The following is a 21,569-nucleotide window of genomic DNA, read 5'->3' on the forward strand; positions in this document are numbered from 1 at the left end:
TACACACCTTGAATTTGTTAGAAATAAAACCATGATGGTGATGGTGTACACCTTTGATCCTAACATTCCAAGGAATGAGGCAGGCAGATTTCTAAGTTTGAGGTGAGCCTGATCTACACAGCTAGTTTCTAAGCTAGTCAAGGCTACAACAGTGAGACCCTGTCTAAAAAGTCAAAATCATTAAGCACTTTACACAGGTAGTATTCATCATACTTTAAAGCTGATTTATTGATTTATAAGCAGGGGTTTGTGTTACCCAGTCTGGTCTCAGGGTCCTAGAGTCAGTCAGATGTGGTACACACCTGTAATCCCAGCACTTGGGAGACAGAGGCAGGACAATCAGGGGTTCAAATCCAGTCTTGGGTTACATAGCAAGTTTGAAACCATTGTAGGCTACATGAAACCATGCCTCAAAACAACAACAGAAGCCCCCAAGTCAAACTCCTTGCTCCTCAACCTCCTGAGTAGGTGGGGTCATAGAAATACATATTCTCAAAATATGTATGACTGATTCTGGAGACAGAGGATCTTCCCAGCCTTGATTTCTGTCTATCCTCCACACAGCTCAGTCATGACGGATCCCTTCAGAGTTGTCCTTCCTGGTTAGAAGACAAGCAGAAGGAAGCTACAGATGAAGCCGGTGTGGTGGCACAGACTAACCCCAGGCCCGGGAGGCAGAGGCAGCTGGATCTCTGTGAGCTGGAGGCCAGCCTGGTCTACAGAGCGAGTTCCAGGGCATCCAGGGCCTGTCTTAACCAACCTCCCCAAAACCCCCCAAAATAAAAACTCTTGAGAACACTGAAATTTATGACATATAAACTGCACAAACCACTCTGCGACAGTATCAGTCCGCTTTCACTGACCCTTCAAGGAGTCGGACATTCCCCATGCATCATGCCGCAAGCCAAGGACCCTTTCCAGATTTGTATATCTGAATTCCATTCTCTTCCTACACAGAGGAACTCCTCCAAGCCTTTCTGATAACAGCAATTATATAATGGCAGTTTAGAATAAAAATGCTTTCGTATGATCTCTGCTATCTATGCTATTTGTGTGCACACGTCTGGTATTTAAACGAGAGAAATTTCCATAAAGCTTTTCTATAACTATGGTCTAACAACAAGCTATGATATTCTTTCAAAAGTTTTTGTTTTGTTTTTAAGATAGAGTTTCCCTCCGTAATGTAAGTGGGCTCTGAACTCAATGATCCTGCTGCCTCAGCCTCCTGAAGGTTGGAATTTCAGGCAGGGGCCATGATGCCCAGCTGGTATGATAACAATACTTAAGTAGACATTGTTTCAATATTAGCATAAAAAAGAACTCTGGGCTGTGTCTTCTGCTATTTCACCCATTTTGGGGGGTATCTAAAGTCTTCTATAAAATCAAAACTACTAGCCATCTAATAATGACTATATCTTACATGTACATTTTATACTTTCCTTAAAAGCCCATAAACACTAAGAGAACTGTTAAGTTTGAAACTCAGACTCCAAATTTTCAACCTTCAGACTTTCATAATGGCTAAAATATCAATAACTTCTGCCATGATTATACTTACAGCTTTATTTTAAAGGAAAAAAACAAATTTTAAATTATTTATTTATTTGGTTTTTCAAGATAAGGTTTCTCCGTTTAACAGCCTTGGCTGTCCTGGAACTCCCTCTGTAGACCAGGCTGACCTCAAACTCACAGAGATTCACCTGCCTCTGCCTCTGAAGTGCTGGGATTAAAGGAGTGTGCTACCACTGCCCAGCTGGAAAAATCAAAATTTTAAAGAGATTCACTGTGTGTGTGTGTATGTGTGTGCGTGCATGCTAGCAGGTTAGGCAATCCATCTAAAAAAAGTAAACTATTCTAGAAATCCTAACTTCTCCTTATTTACAAATGCCCTTCTTTAGGTTATTGAAGTAGTCTGGAGTCCTTGTTAGCAACATCTAATGAACATTTGTTTATAGAATTTGGCAGGTACTCCAAATTTCTTTAAAAATGTGGTTGTTGTTAGGTTCAATTCCCAGCACCAGCAGGGAAAAAAAAAAAGTAATTGGCCAGGTGGTGGTGGTGCACGCCTCTAATCCCAGCACTTGGAAGGCAGAGGCAGGCAGATCTTTGTGAGTTTGAGGTCAGCCTGGTCTACAAAGTTGAGTTCCGGGACAGCCAGAGCTATTACAAGAAAACTTTGACTTGAAAAACAAAAACAAAAAAGAATAATTGTTAAAAGTCTACATTTCCCGTAAGATATGAGCTGCTTAGCAAATACTTCAAATGCTCGTTGTGTTTTCCATTGTTCCCAGTGCTACAGAACATACACCACCGGTGCTCTGCACACTCCCATGGGGAGTATACAATAAATAAACCGGGAGTGTCAGAGGAAACAATGTTACTGAGATACTAGGGAGAGGGTTATACTCCATCTAATAAAGGCTCTCTTGGTTCTCTGGCCTAGCACAGGACTGTACTAAGATGGGTTGGCATTTTTAATTGAAGACTGGGTATCCCACTTTTTGAAGGGCCCAGGCTCACTGTGACACTTTTGGAAAGACAGACAGCCTGGCAAGCAGTGCTCACTGACTTCTTTCATTCTGCTGTCTGGGTGTCATGCATCAAGGATGCTTCAGTCAACAGATAGAATCACACAGACCACAGCAACTACGTAAGATTTTATCACCTAGTAACATCACAGGCATTTTGTGTTGACACACTGACATTCACACAATGACAAAATCACCCATGTCGAGAAGAAATGTATAATTCTGGAAGAACTGTATTTCATTCTCATCTTTCCACAAATATAAACATTTTAAGTCTAGAGTTGACAATTAAGTTCAATAAAGTGTGGTACAAAACAAGTAAGCAATTCAATTAATCACCAGAGAAATACTGCTCCGCTGGGGCTGGAGAAATGGCTCAGTGGTTAGGAGTATTTGCTCTTTCAAAGAACCCAAGTTGGATTTCCAGAGCCTACATGGTGGCTCACAATCATCCACATCTCCAGTTCCAGGGTATCCAATGCCTTCCTTTTGACTTCCATGGGCACCAGACATGAATGTAGTGCACATACATACATGCAGGCAAAATACTCACGAACATAATTTTTTAAAAATACTGTTGTTATATGGGTTGTGAGATAACTGCAATATACAAGAGCATACAATTTGAAATGAGGGTCTAGAGAGACAGCTTTGTGGTTAACAGAACTTGTTGCTCTTGCAGAAGACCTAGATTCAGTTTCCAGTACCCACATGATAGCTCACAACCACTTGTAACTCCAGGTCCAGGGAATTCAACACTTTCTTCTGACCTCTGTGTACTGCACACATGTGGTGCACACACATACATTTAGGCAAAGCACTCATATGCATAGAAATAAAAATTAAGCTGGACATGGTAGCACATGCCTTTAACCCTAGCACTTAGCAGACTGAGGTGGCCAGGTCTCTCTGAGTTCAAGGCCAGCCTGGTCTACAAATCAAGTTCCAGGACAGACAGGGCTGGTACACAGAGAAACCCTGTGTAGAAAAACAACCAAATAGAAATAAAGTAAAATAAAAATAAAAAATTCTTAAAAAAAGAAACTTGGAAAGGAGTTGGCTCTGTATACTTAGCCTTGCCACTTAGTCTCCAATGTGAGTTCTAGAAAAACCATGTATCTATCTAGGTTCTGAGTCCCTCATTTATACAATGGCTAACATTTTCTGCCTCATCAGAATGACCTAAGAATTAGAAAACAGGGGCTGGAGAGATGGCTCCATGGTTAAGAGCACAAACTACTCTCTCGCAGAGGGCCTGAGGTCAATGATTCCCAGCACCAATGCTGGGTGACTTATAGCTGCTGACCATAACACCAGGGGAATCTGATGTCTCTGGTATCTACAGGCAGATGCACTCATTTGTCACATATCTACACATAGATTCACATCGTGATTAAAAATAAATAAATCTTAAATGGTTGTGAGCCACCATGTAGTTGCTAGATAATAAATAATAAATATTTTTAAAAAAAAATATTTAAAAGAATGAGAAAACCATGGAAGTGAGATACTATTTTCACAGATACTGTTATTCTCCCTTTGGGCTGACTAGATGGCCTCGAAAAGGCTTCAGAGTATAAGGGCTAGGGATATAGCTCCATGGTAGAAGGCCCTGGGCTCAATCTTTTGGAAAAAAATAGGAGGAAGAAGAGAATGTGAGCAATGACTTGAAATTCTGATAAATTCTGAAAGAGCGGGAAGAGAGAAGGCTTAAAATTTCTATCAGGAAAAAAATCCAGGTGAAAAGATCACAATGTTACTCCACAGAGAAAGAGACTGGTCAGGTTTAAAAAAAAAAAAGAATGGTCATTCTTCAAAGTCTCAATGTTATTTTGACAACTTCAAAAGGTACTTCTACTTCAGGGGCTGGAGAGGGGGCTCTGTGGTTAAGAGAACTTCTGTCTTCTAGAAGACCTGAGTTTCTTTCCCACCACCTACATTAGTCAGCTCACAACCAGCTGTAACTACAGCATCAAGGAATCTGACATCCTCTTCAGGACGCGCGCGCGCGCGCGCACACACACACACACACACACACACACACACCCCACAAATAAGTAATTAAATAAAACATCAACCTTGTTTTAAAATTGCTACTTCTCTGTAGACTGCTGGCAATGGTCGAGAGAAAGCCTGATCTGACGTAGTCTGATGATCAGATGGCCAAACACCCTAACAGTCGAGCTGGATCTCTCATCCAATAACTGATGGAAGTGGATGCAGAGAGCCTCAGCCAGGCCCCAGGTGGAGCTCCAGGTGTCCAATTGTCAAGAAAGAGGAGGGACTGTAAGAGCGTGAATTGTTGAGACTAAGATTGGAAAAGCACAGGGACAAATAGCCAAACAAATGGAAGCACATGGATTATGAACCAAAGGCTGTGGAGCCCCCAGCTGGATCAGGCCCTCTGGATAAGTGAGACAATTGAATAGCTTGAACTGTTTGGGAGGCATCCACGCTGTGGGACCGGGACCTGTCCTTAGTGCATGAGATGGCTCTTTGGAACCTTGGGCTTACACAGGGACACTTTGCTCAGCCTGGAAGGAGGGTACTGGACCTGCCTGCACTGAATCCACCAGGTTTAAATGAATCCCCAGGGGAGTCTTGGCCCTGGAGGAGATGGGAATGGAGGGGAGTGGATGGGGGGAAGGAGGGGTGGGGGCAGGAGTGGGGGGAGGACAGAGGAACCCATGGCTGATGTGTAAAATTAAAACACAAATAAAAATAAAATAAAGTAATATTAAAAAATGCTACTTTAAGGCCAGCTAACTGGCTTTTCGGGCACAAGCACTTGCTGCTGAGCCTGAAAACCTGTCTCAATCCCCAGGACCCACACTATGGAGAGCAAACTCCTGCAAGCTGTTCTCTGACTCCCACAAACACGTGGTGGCACACACCCACACATGTACACAAACATAAATGTGCTTTTTAAGTGCTAGGTCAAGTAGCCTGCATAGCATAGAAGAGGCTCTAGCTTCTATCCCCAGAGCTGAAAAAAGAAAAAGAAAGCAAATTCTGTTCAATTGTTGGGCCATTCAAATATTAAATGACAATTTATTTTGAAGCCTGTGAAATTATTTTTTGGTTTTCTTGACAAATTGATTTTTATAAAAGTTTTATTAATATTCTTTAGCCACCCAAAAAGCACTTATAAAACAAACCTGTAACAGTTAACAGGAGACAGAATTTTATCAGGAGCAGTTCTCCAGGGACTACATCTCTTTTGTCTAAAATTTCCAGTCATCTACCACCATAGCTATGTAACTCCCAAAATTTTTAGTCTTTAATACTATGATATTGCTCAATTTTATAATACTTTCCTTATGAGAGTGGTTCTCAATCTTCCTAATGCTGAAACCCTTTAATACAGTTCCTCATGTTGTAGTGACCCAACCATGATTATTTTCATTGCTATTCCATAAATGTAATTTTGATACTGCTAAGAATCATAATGTAAATCAAATGTAAATCATAATGTAAATCTGTGTTTTCCAATAGTTTTAGGTAACCCCTGTAAAAGGGGTCATGACCCACAGGTTGAGAAATGCTGCCCTATACAAAGTGTAATAGAATATATACATTGATTGATTTAATTATCTTCAAAAAAGGCACATAGTAAAATTTAAAAAATTTTAAAGAACAAGCCTTTTAAAAACAAGGTAAAAATAAAATTGTTTTAAGAAGCTTACTAAATAATAGAGTACTCAGGAACGGTGGCATACACCTTTAATCCCAGCACTCAGGATGGGGAGGCCGGATCTCTGTGCGTCTGAGGCCAGCCTGATCTAAATAGCTGAGTTCCAGGACAGCCAGGGCTATGTAGAGACACAAACAAAATCTACTAGTTATGGGGCAACAGTAATCAGGAATATTTCCTGCTTCAAAAATTTCTTTAATGGGAATAAATTTATTTTCCTTTTTTAATTTAAATTTTTATTTTATTTTTACTTTATGTGCATTGGTGTTTCACTTGCATGTATGTCTGTGTGAGGGTGTCAGAAGGCCTGGAGTTAGTTTTGAGCTGCCATGTGGGTGCTGGGAATTGAACCAGGGTTCTCTGGAAGAGCAGTCAGTGTTCTCAACCATTGAGCCATCTCTCCAGCCCCAAATTTATTTTTCTTTTGGGGAGTACAGATTGTATTCAAACTGTGACATTTAAATGTTTCCTAATACAATTTCCCCTTCTTTATTACTCTCTTTTATAGGAAGTTACCAAAAGTTTACTAGGAACTTCAAAACAAAAGGAGTTCTAGCATCTTATAAGTGATCCACATTATAAATCGAGTTCCTGGGGCCACAGGGCGGGATTCAGTGGGTAAAGTGCTGTGCAGATAGATCCCCAGCACCCACATAAAAGCCAGTGGCATGTATCTGTAAGCTGGGGAGTGTGGGAGGGGTTGCAGAGCAGATTCTGGGTGCTTGCTTGCCAGTCAGCCTACCTAAAACAGCTAGCGCCCAGCTCCAGGTTCAGTGAGATTCTCTGTCTTAAAACATAAGGGAGTGATAGAGAAAGACATCCACATTTACCACACACACACACATTTTTGGTTTTGTTTTTACACTTATTTTAAACACCAACTTAGGTGGCCAAAAGAAACTGAGATTTCTAGATAATTTTAAATGTCTTTATACACTGATATGTGCTTATAACACTGTATGTTAAAAGATCACTGTAACATGTAATCCACATACAATTATCAACAAGATACTTCATATATTTTGGGGGGGCTAAACCTTTGTAATCAGTGTATATCCACACTTACACAGCATCTCTTCAGACAGCCTGCCATCCTTAGGTAGATGTTTCATATCATTTGTTTAAAGCAAAACCCAGGGCTTTGTCTTTAGGTAGTGGTAATGACTGTATTTACACATGCTCGGGTTGGGGATTTAACTCAGTGGTAGAGTACTTGTCTAGCAAGAACAAGGTCCTGGGTTCTGTCAGTTCAAGGCAAAGGGGAATGGGGGTGAGGGAGAAGACAAAATCACAAATGAAACAAAATAAAACACAACAAAGAACCAAGTCAAAATCAAGCAAACTTCATATGCTTAAGCAAGAAATACTTGCATGATGTTCAAAGTAAATTAACACTAGGAAACACACTGGTGTGGTTTTTACTTTCTTCAGTTCTAGAATATTTCCCCTCTCAAACAGGCAGAGAAGGAATTAAGTGGCTGTGCACAAAGTGAGAACTGTAGCTTCACAGAGCAGTGGTGGCGCCAGCACTCAGGAGACAGAGGCAGGGGCATCTCTGAGTTCAAGGCCAGCCTGGTCTACAGAGTTGAGTTCCAGAACAGCCAGGGCTACACAATGAAACTCTGTCCTGTAAAACCAAGAGAGAGAGAACTGTGTAGTACAACGACAGGAATGTCTAAGACAGGAAGAGAGGCAGATGGAGATGGGTTGCCCATGGGAACACAGAGGTCTCGGCCAACACTGTGACCAACTGACTGACCTGCAGGATGTTTAGCTTGCTATGTATTTACAACTGTAAAATACTTTAATTTAAATCAGTACCAAATTTTACTACAAATTACATTACGTCCATGCAGGCATAATTAAACTGATGCCACTAGGAGACTTCAAAGATTTATTGACAGCTACCAAAATAAGCATTATGATATTCATATAAATGAGCAAACCTATGCTATGGTCTTCACCAGCTACTATAAAACTGGATAATTGATTGCTTAATTCCAAATACAATGAGCTCAAACTTCTGGTTTTTGTCTAAAAGATGGCTCAGTAGGTAAAGGTGCTTGCTACCAAGGCTGCCGGCCTGAATTCAATCACCAGAACTCACACGAGAGAAGAAACAGTACTCCCACAAAACTCCAACATTCATGCTATGGGCCCCATGCATATAAACATACACCACATAAATGAATGTAATAAAAAAATTAACAGTCTTTTTGGTTATCTGGACCAAGTCAGCATATCAATACAATACTTATGAGACTCCACTGGATGAAATGGTTGTCTGTGGACAACCGTATAGAAGGCACAGTCACTGGCTCACAAGAGGTTTCTACTGTAAATATATAAGGTACTTATTATCCTTGCTTTCACCAAATAATGGTAGAGTTGAGCAGTTAAAGCCAGGACTAGATGGCTGATAATGCCTAAAATATTTACTGACTGGCCACTAACAAGAAAATGTTTGCTGTCTCTTACTATGTACAAGTTATTTCTCATGAAGGGACAGGGCAGTCTTTTAAAAAGCACTAAACAAAACTAAAAACAAACAAAACCCCCCTAAATTTTGCAAAAGTTTTTAAAAATATACTTTATATTATAAACTATCAGTCTGGGCATGCCTGTCAGAGGGGATACACACACACACACACACACACACACATACACACACACACACATATACATACATACATATATATATGTATGTAGGTATTTGGGATATAAGCTGGGCTATTCTCAAAAGGTAGTGTGTTATAAAATACAGTGATATTTTATTTGTATTGAAATGTGATTTTATGTGTATGTTAATAAAGTTGCCCTGAGGTCAGAGCAAGCCAGAGCAGAAGCTGGGCGGTGGTGATGCACGCCTTTAATCCCAGCACTTGGGAGGCAGAGCTAGGCAGGATCTCTGTGTTCAAGGACACAGCCAGCATGGAGACACACGCCTTTAATCTCAATACCAACCATAGAAGACCTGGAGGTCTGTACAAACAGGCAGTGACGAGGAGATCATGTGGCTGGGTTTACAACCAATGAGAAAACAGTACAGAAAGTCTATAAAAAAGACAGGACACACAGAAGTAGGTCTCTGGCGGAGAGGAAGAACAGCAGAAGCAGTGAAGGGTAAGGTTTTCCACTCTTGCTCTGACCTCGTGGTTTTTAACTCTGCAATTGTTCTGTTTCTTATTTAACAGTTACATCTACAATAAAAGGCTGAGAAGGACTGCTTCACAGGCAAATTTTGGCCTAACCCATCAATCCTGAACATAAATGACTAGCCATTTCCCCCAAATCAAATTTGCTTTCTGTAACACTGCTGCAGATGCTGAGTTAGCAAATTCTGAGTCATTATCCCCAAAGGAAATACAGGTTCCTGCTAGCCTCTGGTCATATTTTCATAACCACCCCATTACACAGCCTCTTTTTTATATGTACTCCTACTTAAATATCCCTATTTTATATTGTTGATTTACTGACATTCACTCATAGCCAATAGCAGTGTAAGTCATGCTGGAATGAACTTACCTAACATTTTCTCCATTAGTTATATATGACAACCTCATACTTAGAGATAAAACAAGAATGCAAAGGACCTTGGGTTGGATAGCTAGCTCAAGTGCTGTGCAAGCATGAGGACCTGAGCTCAGATCCCCAGCACTCACACAACGGCAGCGAGGCTGTGTGCATCTTTAATCCCTGTGCTACTTCCCATAGCTGATGCTCACCGGCCAGCTAGTCTGGCTTCCACAGCAAGCTCCAGGTTCAGTAAGGGGTCACAGTTCAAAAAAGTAAAAGAAAAAAAGAGAGTAAGAGGGAAGGACTCCATTTTAACCTCTGGCACATGTGCATGCACACAAATTAAGTAAATATTTTTGTTTGTTTGTTTGTTTTTCCAGACAGAGTTTCTGTATGTAGTTTCAGTGCCTGTCCTGGAGTCTCACTCTGTAGACCAGGCTGGCCTCGAACTCAGAGATCTGCCTGGCTCTGCCTCCCCAGTGCTGGGATTAAAGGTATGCGCCAACACTGATGGCTAATTTTTTTTTTTTTAAAGAACGTAAAGCCCTACTTGTTCAACTTTAGCTGGTTCATTAGATTCACATTGCTACTCTGTATATGTGCATCTTCAAATTACCCAAAACCATCTTGGGTATTGATCTGAGGCTAAAAATAAATTTTGTGAAGAAGGCAGATTCATAAATACAGAATTGGCAAGAAATGAGGCTTAAATGTATAATGATGAGTCACTACCAATGACCCATGACCAGCTTTAAAAAATACAAGAATTCTGAGCAACAGCAATATTACAAACCCTGTACCAAATGGTATGCTTTTAACACAGTATTTGTTATATATAAAGCAAGTGTGTTATCCTTTACTCCAGAAACCATCCACATAGCTTAATAATTTCTGCTTTGAGGGAAGCATCTGAGGACTGTGCTGTTGTGGACCCTGAATGAGGGTAGGCACCTAATCCACATTTGGCACCCAAAATCAGCTATCACTTATTACTGTATAAATGAATGCCTTCTCCACTGGGCTGCAATCTCCCAGATGGATTTCCCTCCTCCCTCGTCCTTCCTCCCCCCCATCCCACTTTCTATGCCGGAACAAAACTGTTGCACAACACACTGATGAACTTTTGTTGAATGGATGACCAGAAATGGTTAACTATAGGACCTAAAGTAAGATGTGTATATCAAGAGTCAAATGGGAAATTTTAAATAGATTCTGCACAATTTTCTAAGCTAAATGTGCAGATTAGGAAGGGTATCAGATGCTGGTTTCTGGGCTCAACAAAGGTGGGCACAACTGATACTCATCAAAGATACTAAGATGTTTAAAGGGAAAGTCAAGTTCATTACATATATGCTTTGGTTCTGTTTATAACCCCCAACTGACTAAAACAAAAACAATGCCCAAAGAAGTTCATACTCGAGACAACAGGACCATAAATGAAGTACTAGAGCTTTAGCATGTAGAGTTTGGGGCCAGCATGACCTGACAGGAAATCCCCACTTGTGACTTGGCCAGGACAGAGCTCTTTACTCAGGATTAAAAACAGAGCCTAAGAATTGAGATGACAACAATGAGCAGTGACGAAATTATTTTAAATATTGTAACTAGGAGACAAGTGTTTACGCGAGATGAATGATCTATCTGATCATTAGGCTTTTCCCATCCCAATGTTTCAATCCACTGTCTACTGAACTACAGACTGTTACTACTTGGACTGACGGAAATACCTGTATGAAAGGAAATAGAGAATCCACAAAATGACTCATGATTCACTGACATTGTAGAGTAAGAGTATCTTCATGAAGATGACATTTTTACTGTTTACTCTGCATGCCCAGACTCCAGCACAATGCCCAGCTCTTTTATGAATAAATTAAAAATATTACTGAGTACCTACTAGATATCAATCTTATCAATCTCAAGGTCAGCCTGGACTACACAAGATCCTGTCTTGAAAAGAAAAAATAAAAATGACAATAAAGACTACCATTCTATTCTGAAGGAAAGTATTTATATCCTTAGTTGCTACAAGTAGGCAAAATGGCTGAAGAAATGACTATGATAAATAACAGGAAACAGTAACTTCAGATGCTTTGTATAAAAAGTTTAATTCCATTTTCCTCTCAAGTATGTCTCTTTAAATACATTTTCAAATTGAAATCATTTGTTAATATAAAACAATATAAAATCATAAGAGAATCAGAAGGCAAATTCCAGAATGATCAGAGCTATAAATTGAAATGGAAATGTCATCAGAGAAATAAAATTCTACTAAAAACAAAACTGTTTTCCCAAGTGAGTTTTAAACCTCACACACACCCATCTTTTCTTAAGGGTTTTTTCTCTGGTTAAGATCTTCAGTTTTCTAAATCTATTTCCAGGAGGAAATGTTATAAAGTAAAAATAGAGGTCCTGATTACAAAAGCAAGCCTTTGTGAACTCATAGTTACCTAAATATTAAGGCATGAACCTTTGGGAAAGTCCTTTTTTAAAATTAAAGTTTTATAATCATTTTAAAATCTTCTCTTAAATTGCCTGTTCTTTCTAGACTCAAATATTATGGCATTTAAAAAATATTTTCATATAAAGTTCAGATAAAAAAAAGATTTAGTTACATGCTGCCTCCTTAAGCAGTACAGCTAGAACTCATCTTTAAGAACCAAATGTTCAAATCCTAGATGTTGAATAAATACGTATAACTCCGAGCAATATGATCAAAATACATGTATGAAAATGTCAAAATGATATTTTTAATAGTTTGAACATAATGTATTAGGAATGTGACTTTATAACTGTACTTATTGTATTAAAATATTTCTGCAATAAAGAAAAACTACTACTCTACCTTAAATTAGAAAACTGGTAAGATTCTGATTGACAATAAACTTTGGCACACTATATGGATATAGCTCAGTGATAAAAGTAGCTGTTTGCACAGAAGGCCCTGCTTTTGATCTTCAACATGGATAGAAGAAAAGCTCTTTGGCACTTTAAAATTTTAATTTACATAAGCAGATAGTGAATCATGAATTAGGCAGCTTTAACTCAAAAGTGGTTCAGAACTAAAGGAGCAAGGAACTCAATTGGCAGCTTTCATAGGATGAATTCAGGGTAGCCTGGTCTATATACTGAGTTCCTGACTAGCCACACCTACCTAACATAGTGAGACTGTGTCTCAAACAAACAGGAAACAAACAAAAACACATTACCCCAGAACAAAACTTCTCTGTATATGAAAGGGCTTATTGAATCTAGATTCACTATATTAGGACCAAGATCAGATTCTTTTCTACTACACTGGGCTACCTCCAGTTTCAGACACTGGTTATTAAAGTGCTCTTTTTCTGCCCTGTTGTATTTAACTTTTAATTTAAAATTCTGCATACATGCACATGTGTATAAATGCACACATGCAGAGGTCAGAAGAGGGCATCTGGTATTGTGCTCTACTGCTCTCTGCCTTACTCTCTTGAGACAAGCAATCTAGAAGTAGGCTGGGTAGCCAACAAGCCTTGTGATCCTGTCTCTCCCACCTCTGAGATATGGTTTTAGGGGCCTGTGAGTGACTATGCCCAACTTTTTATGTGGGTTCTGTGGATCTGAATTCATCTTCAGACCAATGCACCAAGAGCTCTTATCTGATGAGCCAATCTATATGTATCCTGAATTTTACCAAGATTATTTGAACATAGCTATTTAAAGTGTACTATAATCCATGGAATTCCTTCCTGATCTTGAGAATACCAGAAGAATTAACATATTTTATAGTACCAACTCCCATTTACATAGTACTATATGATTACTAAAGAGTTCAGAAATTCTTCTGAGGGTGATCACCAAGTAGGCGAGAAATCTGAGGCACAGATACCCCAAGATCAAAAAATGAACTAAAAATGTAGTTTTGGGTCAACATTTACTCAACAAATAACCAGACTGTCAACATAGTACTAGGAACTGATAAGTCATTGCTCTCCAGTTTACATTCTAATTTAAGAGAAAAAAGCAAAGAACACAGACAAATGCGGTAAGGCATGGTAGTATGTTAGTGGTTGCAGAATGCCACGACAAGAGCCATCAGAGTGGTCCAAGACGTGAGGCCGGATGAGGCAGTCCAATCCTGCATGCCAAGGGCTACAGAACACCCAGCAGAGGAAAAAGCAAGAATAAAGACCGAGGCAGGAAACTCTTGGATAGCAAAGTGGACAAAAAGCTGGAGGAAGAAAAGTAGGAGGAAGAGGAAGAAATGTATAGAGAAACTAGTTACATGGAGCTTTTCTAGGGAAAAGGGTTTAAAGTGTAATTGGAGGTATTTGGTGAGAACTGTTTTCAAGAAATCATGAAATGATGGATTACAATAGTCAGGAAGAAGAGACACTTTAGCTATAAAAAGGCAGATATAGTATAGTCCTTGGATGGTATTCCTCTACACTGGGTACATTACTTTTGAATCCTTATATATTATATATGTATCTGTACAAAGTTTCCTAATTTTTTTTAAAGATTTTTTTTATACATGTTCAAGTGTTTTGTTTGTATGTGTACGTATCATGTGTGTGTCTGGTGCTCACTGAGGTTAGAAGAGGGTGTTAGTTCCCCTGGGTCTGTAATTACAGATGTTGTAATTACCAAATGGGTGGGAGGAACTAAACCCTGGTCCTCCAGAAGAGCAGCCAGTGATCTTAACTGTTGATCCATCTCTCCAGCTCCACGAATTCCTTACTTTTTAAAAAAATGAATCACAGAAATATACAGGAAAGATCAAAACTAAAGTGTCGCCATTTTGGTCTGGAACACAGTAATGTTAACTTGGGCCAGGCTGGAAGCAGCAGAGGTAAAAAAGTAGCTGACCTTAGAACATACATTGGCAGTGTAGTCAGTAAGGTCTTCCCGGTGCCCAGAGAAAAGGCAGGGACACAAGTCAAAGAAACCGATGGCTCTCAGAGACCAAATAGCTTTGCTTTTCAATGTCTGAAGATGTTTTCAGTTATCACAACTGGTGGTGCATGGGAGGGATGTGATTGGCATTAGGGGCAAGTATAGGCTAACGATGCTGCTAAATAGTGTAGCACTCAAAGTACACAGGAAGGAATTATCCAGTTCAAAATCTCAACAGCAGAGGTTAAAAAATCTTAGTCTACACTGTTTCCAACATATTCGATTCCTAAATATCCACATTTCCAGTACATATGTTTTCAAAAATTAGAAACGGAGGCCCTTTCAATATTTAGAAAAAAAACTAAATGATGGTATATATGGATTAAGTTGGAAGAGAGTAAATAATACTCTTATTTTAATCAGAACATTTAATTGAGATAAACCTAATTAATGAAATAAATAATTACTGGTGAATATATTTGCTGGGCAAACTTTCTTAAAATACGACTGAAAAAAATTTTTAGCAACTCTTTCAAGAGTTTTTACACCCTGGTATGATTAAATCTGTAGCCCAATATCTTTACTGTTTTTCCAAATCCACGAACATTCTGAGATAACTAAGAACACACGTAAAAAGGATGAGTTGAGCTATAAAATGGCTGAGACAGAGCTGGTGAAAAGAAAATCACCGGTTTTATCTGTAAGCACGTGACTCAACTGATCTATAACTGGTCTTGAAGTAATGGGCACATTAGTTTCCGGTTATCAGGAAGGTGAAGTATATATTCCTCTCATTCTAAAGCTGGTGATAAGAAAAATGCTTCTTAGACTGAGGGGAGGGGAAATACCATACAAAACGCCATTCTTCCTTAGCTAACGTGTGTACTTGTTAGCATTAGGCCGACCGTCTTAGGCAAGCTCAGGAACGGTCTGGAGAAATGAGTAGTTATTGGCACATAAAGTAAATATTAGAAACTACTTCCCCAAATCATCGAATCCAGAAAACTATATCTGAGTACCCGCAGGGGGTGGGGAAAACGAAGTCAAGTCAATTTGGGTCAAGAACACCACACGGTTCACTCTAAGGGACACAGCCAGCTTGGCCCAAACCACACACCACCAGGTGTCTAACACCGCACTTCACAACACTCACGTTTTTAAAGGACAAAGGGCGGTCATAGCTTCACCATCGGCTCACCCACATAGTTTTACATAGACACTCGGTAGGTAGAAATCAGCTCGAGAACTAGGGGCCCGCGCGCGGTCTGAGCTCATGCCCACGTGTGACCCGGTATCTGCGAGTCCCAGGCGGCGGCAGCTCAGCACCCCGAAGGATGCTGGGCTCCCGCCGGGCCGCAGACGGTTCCGCAGCGTCGCCGCGGACACCCGCGCGGCCCTCGGGCTCTGCGGCCGCGCGCTCGCGCGACACTGTTGCGTGACGTCCACGCCCGGCGGCGTCAAGCCCCTCACTACGGAAACAGGAAAAGGACACGAGCTCCGAGGCGGTGGGCCAGCCACGGGTCTCGGTTACGCTTCGGCCCTCCAGGTGTCCCCAACCCAGGAGCCAGCGCCACAACGGGGGCAGCCCGCGCCGCCAGCGCCGCAGCGGGGGCAGCCCGCACGGCCAGCGCGAGGGAACAATAACCCTCCAACGCGCGGAGGCCAGGCGCCAAGGTAAGCCCTACTCTCGCAGAATCTTCGCCAAGTCTCGCGAGATAGTCTCTACCTGGCGTCCCGTCTCCGCACGCGCCCCGCCTCCCCCGCCCCGCGGCGCGTTAGCTCTGAAACATCGCGGGATTTCCGCCTCCTAGTCGCCGCCCCTTTACGGCACGATGGTCGCACAAGAATGTGATAGCGCCTCGACGGCCGCCATTTTCTTTCTTTCTTAGCAGTTAGCTGAGCGGGGACCTCCGCGAGGAAACGCAGCGGCGGCTGTAGCGTGGGCATGGCCGACTATTCAACAGTGCCTCCGCCCTCGTCTGGCTCAGCTGGCGGCGGCGGCGGCGGCGTGAACGACGCTTTCAAAGATGCCCTGCAGAGAGCCCGGCAGGTAAGCGTGCAGCGCGCGGCGGCTTCCCGAGCGCCTCCGCTGGACTAGGCCCTGCTGGCCTCCGGGCTGCGGCCTGGGACGGCCATCTGTCACGGGGGTCCCAGCCCCTGGAGGCCGAGCCCGGCTTTGCGGTCTGGGCTGAGCCTGCCTCCCCACGCGCACTCCCCAGCGGTGGCCGCGGGGCTTCCACTTCCGCACCGCGGCCTCCGCGAAGCACGCGGAGCCCCGTTCCCCTCGAGTCTCTCCATTTTGCAAAGTGCTCGTCGTGGTACGCGGCAGTGTGGCAGGGTCCGGAGCTCGGTCGCCTTCCCGGCGGTGCTCACCGCTTCCCGCTCGGCCGAGCTCTCGCTCCCCGTAAGGTAGCGTTCACCTTCCCGTTTACCAGGGAGACCTCCCGGGCGTCCTTCCTCGGGGCGGGATTTGTGTGTCATTCCACCAATCCTTTCTTCCTTCTCAAAATGGCCTCGGGCCCCTGCTGCCTGAGCTCTCGGTTTGAATCTGCCTCTCCCCAATCGAAACCTGCGACCTCTTTGTGTTACGTAGGGGCGTACTGTTGCCCTGAAGGCACCACTTACCCAGAGGAAAGAGTTGAAAAACAAAAGCGCTTCTATTCGAAAAAATTTACTTTTCAAATCTGAATTTGTATGTTCTCGGGTAGCCCTGTGGTTTCTTTGTAGCTTAAGAATGTTTAATGTTGCCTTGCCGGGCACGATGGAGGTCGGTTTTAGTCCCAGCAGAGGCAGGCAGATCTCTAGAGTTTGCGGCCAGCCCTGACCACTAAAGGACTGCTTGTCTCAAAAGTATGTTACGGAATTTGTATGTAAGCTTAAATCTTCTTATGGCACTGTATTGTAGTTGTTAGACATTTTATAATAGTGTTAAGCAAGTGGTTATTAAAGTCGGTTTTTTCTACATTAGTTTATTTCCTAATTTTCTCCCCTCAGGACTGAAAGATTACTGGTCAAAGTTTATCAGATCTACGGTGATGTAGCAAACCACGTGTTGGGGAGATTTACTAGTCTCTCTTACTCACCTAGCATGTTTAACTATCTAGTACATATTTGTTTAGGTTTTTATTCATGGAGAGTGCTCAATGAGTGTCATGTTGTGTGTGTAGAAGTCAGAAGATAACTTGGGGGAGTTGACCCTCACACCATGTAGTCAAATTGAGTCAAATGAGGGTGGGCAGGCTTAGAGTCTCTTTACCCGGCCTCTGAGAAGAATGTTTTGATGCAGGGTTTTTAAAGCACAGACTGGCCCGGGATTTAAGGCATCCTGCCTAGGCCTCCTTAGTGCTTACAGGTATGCTCCACTCACTTAGCTCTGGAACATTTTTTTTTTTAAGCATGTAATACATATTGTTTTCTAAGGTGTTAGATAATCCAGGAATCACTTGCCAATGAACAGAATAGCTAATGCTTTGATTAGTAAGAAAATAAACATGACAGTTATGTAAATATTGGGGAGTGAGAGTTTGGCCAGGATAGAAAAGCAGCAACAGCCTGTACCAAAGGTTGGGTGTTTCTGGAATGACAGCCCAAGAGTTAAGTCACCTGGAGCATAGGATTGAAAATGAGAAAAACTACAGCTAGATTCAAAATGAAGCAGCTTTGGTTGCTAGCAAGCATTGCTTGTGATAAGTCTACTGTAATGTCTATCTCCCCTGGATTTGCAATGTTCTGAGTATGCAGTAACTCCTTCGGGACCTTGCCTTGTGTAAGGTACAGCTGAATCAGTAAATATCCTTAGTGTGTTATGATAGTAAGAAGATGAAGGTCTCACTGTGTAGACCAGGCCTGCCTCTGCCTTTGCAGTTAAAGGTGTGTGCCACTCATGCCCAGCTAAGATTTTGTTTGGAAAATACTTTTCTTTTAGGGTGTAGGGTCTGTGGCTATGGTGACTCCTAGAGATACAGAGGTGTCCTTGCTATCCTGTTACCCTCCGAGACTTTTCTGAGGAAAAGTCATTGTTTGGGCCTAAGCTTCCTGAATGTGGAATTGGAGGCCTGTACTAGTATGACTGTCGGAAGCACATTTTTAATAATTATAGTACAACTGTGTCTTTGAGGATGGATAAAAAACATTGTTAATTTTCCAACACACTTACCCATCCCAAGACAGAGTTTCTCTGTGTAGCCTTGTAGAGCAGGCTGGCCTTGAACTCAGAAGTCCACCTGCCTCTGCCTCCTGAGTGAATTGCATGTTATGATGAATTAGTGAGAGTATGGTATATGTTAGGATGTGCTAAACATTCAGAGTCGGTTCACATAATCTTCGTAGCTATCCTATAAGGGAGGTGTTGTGAAGTTTCCCATTTGTGAAGTTGTGATGATCAAAACTCAGAATGCTTGAGGAAATTTAACAAAGACACAACTCCAGAAAGCACTAGAAGTAGATTTGTGCCTCCAGCTTCAGACGACTAAGGGAAGTATGGATATTTTCAGGTCATTATCTTTTGAGAGTCCTTCAACTCCAAAATGTGTAAGGATGGGTCAGCGAGGAAGGTGATAAGCGCAGGTTTCGTTTGCAGTAAGAAAGTGCAAAAATCTAAGTGGGAAGCTTGAATTATACCTGTGGATTAAAATCAAAGAGATTACCCACACTTAATATATGCTTACTAAAAATTTATTGTTGGTAGAGGTCATAATTCCAACAATTGAGAAGTTGGGACAAGAAGGGCTAGCCTGAGCTACAGAGTGAGACCATATTTTTAGTTTTTTAAAGCTTTGCTCTTTTCAATGAACGAAGTACTAACTTTGATTTACTTTTGGATAGTTGTAGAGCTAGTCCAGGGATGGAATATGCCTAAGTGTACTTTCTTATAGATGTTTATAAAAGCTAACTGTAGAGAGTAGTCGCAGTCTACACCATTTTCCTCTAAGTCAGTATCTTCTCTGTTACCGGACTACTTCCTTTTAACATCAGTACCTGTCAGTCCCAGACAGTACACTTAAATCCCTAAGGTAAGGTTTATAAATGCTGTATTTTGAGATCAAAGGGTAGGAAAGATTGGTTTACAGGTATGCTTAGAAGAGATTAGGCTGGGTGGTGGTGGCACACACCTTTAATACTAGCACTTGGGAGGCAGACAGAGCCAGGTGGATCTCTGAGTTCAAGGCCATCCTGGTCTACAAATCAAGGCTCAAGACAGGTTCCAAAGCTACACAGAGAAACCCTGTCTAGAAAAACGGGGGTGGGAGGGATGGATTGATTAGAGACCCACACATGAAATAGGCTTTTAGTGGGGAAATGACAGGTGATTAGTGACATTGATCAACACTGTACCACTGTAGACTTAGGAACATTAGATTGTAGACAAGAGGAAAATCTAATAACCTGGGAGGTATAAGTTGACATATAGGATATGGTCCATACTGACTTAACAGAGATCCATTTTGATCTAAGGCCTGAGACCCTTACCCTCCCCCAGTTTCCTGGATATAATAAACTGATAATTGGGTTAGCTCCGCATCAGTGTCTTAGAAATACCAGTCTTCAGAATTTTGGTTTTTTATTTTTATTTTTTTCCTTTTGTGGTCTTGTCTTTGTTTTTTGTTTTGAGACAGGATTCTTCTGTGTAGCTTTGGAGCCTTTCCTGGAACTCACTCTGTAGCCCAGGCTGGCCTTGAACTCACAGAGATCCGCCTGCCTCTGCCTCCCTAGTGCTGGGATTAAAGGTAGTGCCACTGCCACGTCCAGCCTTTTTTTAGTTTTTCAAGACTAGGTTTCTCTGTCTGGCAGCCCTGGCTTTCTTAGATCCTGTCTTGTAGACCAGGCTGACCTCAGACTGACAGAGATCAGCCTGCCTCTGCCTCTGGAGTGTTGGGATTAAAGGCTTGCACCACCACTGCCCAGTTTTCTGCATCTATTATAAAGAACATTGCTCAGAGAAATATAAACTATATACTTTAACTCCAAATACTCAGTTATATTTTGGTATGTGTTGAATATAGTTTCTTTGAGATGGTTTACATTCTTCCTGTTTGTTGTACATTTTTGTATCCAGTGCCTATTTTACAGAAGTTGCAAATTTGTAGTAGCCCTGTTTCATGTAACCACGTGTAATTTGACTGCTAACCATCTTATTTAGCAGCATAGTGTTTTAGCATCTCAGAATTGTCCCACTAACCATATGTATCCTTTGAATGAGGTAATGTGACATGGAGAAGATAGAATTAGGATCGAGATTTTCCTCAAAGCTTGCTTCTCTCCTAGAGATGCCCTGGTGATTACTTTGTTAATTTTTTTTTTTTTAAGTTTTATATGGAGATGTATCATGAACTTAATACCAGACCATGATTGTTAGCTCCTTAAGGTACTAATGGTGGTTTGAATTAATCTTAACAAGTGAATGTTTATAATGTATTTAAAAAAGAACAGTGTGTTGTAGGAAATTTAGTGTTAAGTAGTACATAAACATGTTAGTATAGTAACCTTTCTGATGATTTTTGTTTTTTTAAGATTGCAGCAAAAATTGGGGGTGATGCTGGTACATCATTGAATTCAAATGACTATGGTTATGGGGGACAAAAGAGACCCTTAGAAGATGGAGGTAAGTTATAGCCAGAAATATAGTTCTCTCCCAAGGGTTCAATTGATAGGATTTTTCAATCTTATTTATTGAAGTTACTTATCAGAATATTACTGTATATTGGTCTCAGAAGAAAAGGTAGGTATAATTTGAGTCTAGCAGAAAGTATTGTAATAGAAGAGTTCATTTTTTTTTTTTCCCTGTTTTAGGGTTATGGTTTCCCTGAGTTTGCACAGATACCTTGTTAGTGCTAAAAATAAACGAAGTATAAATTGTTTAGGAAACACTTTCCTGAGTTTTCTCAATTATGCATGAGTCTTTGATATGCTGTTTCATTCATTTACTTGAAAATTCACTTTAAAGGCTAAGGTTTGCT

At 41.3% G+C, this 21,569-nt stretch overlaps 2 protein-coding genes across 20 annotated transcripts in view; one reads left to right on the forward strand and one right to left on the reverse strand.

Annotated features, from left to right (window-relative positions):
- Nucleotides 1-16,328, reverse strand: part of Dnajb4 (DnaJ heat shock protein family (Hsp40) member B4) — a 30,630-nt gene extending 14,302 nt beyond the window's left edge. For all 3 annotated transcript variants that reach the window (XM_036189770.1, XM_036189769.1, XM_036189768.1), the window contains exon 1: nucleotides 15,767-16,328. The gene's annotated coding sequence lies outside the window, so the exon portion shown is untranslated. The remainder of the gene's footprint in view (nucleotides 1-15,766) is intronic.
- Fubp1 (far upstream element binding protein 1) overlaps nucleotides 16,099-21,569 on the forward strand; it is a 28,423-nt gene continuing 22,952 nt past the window's right edge. For 8 of the 17 annotated variants that reach the window (XM_036189750.1, XM_036189766.1, XM_036189752.1 and 5 more), the window contains exons 1-2: nucleotides 16,421-16,663; nucleotides 21,124-21,214. In XM_036189750.1, the coding sequence (XP_036045643.1) occupies nucleotides 16,559-16,663; nucleotides 21,124-21,214 (196 nt within the window). In that variant the 5' untranslated portion in view covers nucleotides 16,421-16,558. Of the gene's footprint in view, nucleotides 16,288-16,420; nucleotides 16,664-21,123; nucleotides 21,215-21,569 lie in introns of those variants that run through there. The other 9 variants (XM_036189763.1, XM_036189765.1, XM_036189764.1 and 6 more) reach the window with 2 other exon arrangements.

Source organism: Onychomys torridus, chromosome 6 (genome assembly GCF_903995425.1).
Source record: "Onychomys torridus chromosome 6, mOncTor1.1, whole genome shotgun sequence".
In the NCBI taxonomy this organism is placed as follows: Eukaryota; Metazoa; Chordata; class Mammalia; order Rodentia; family Cricetidae; genus Onychomys; species Onychomys torridus.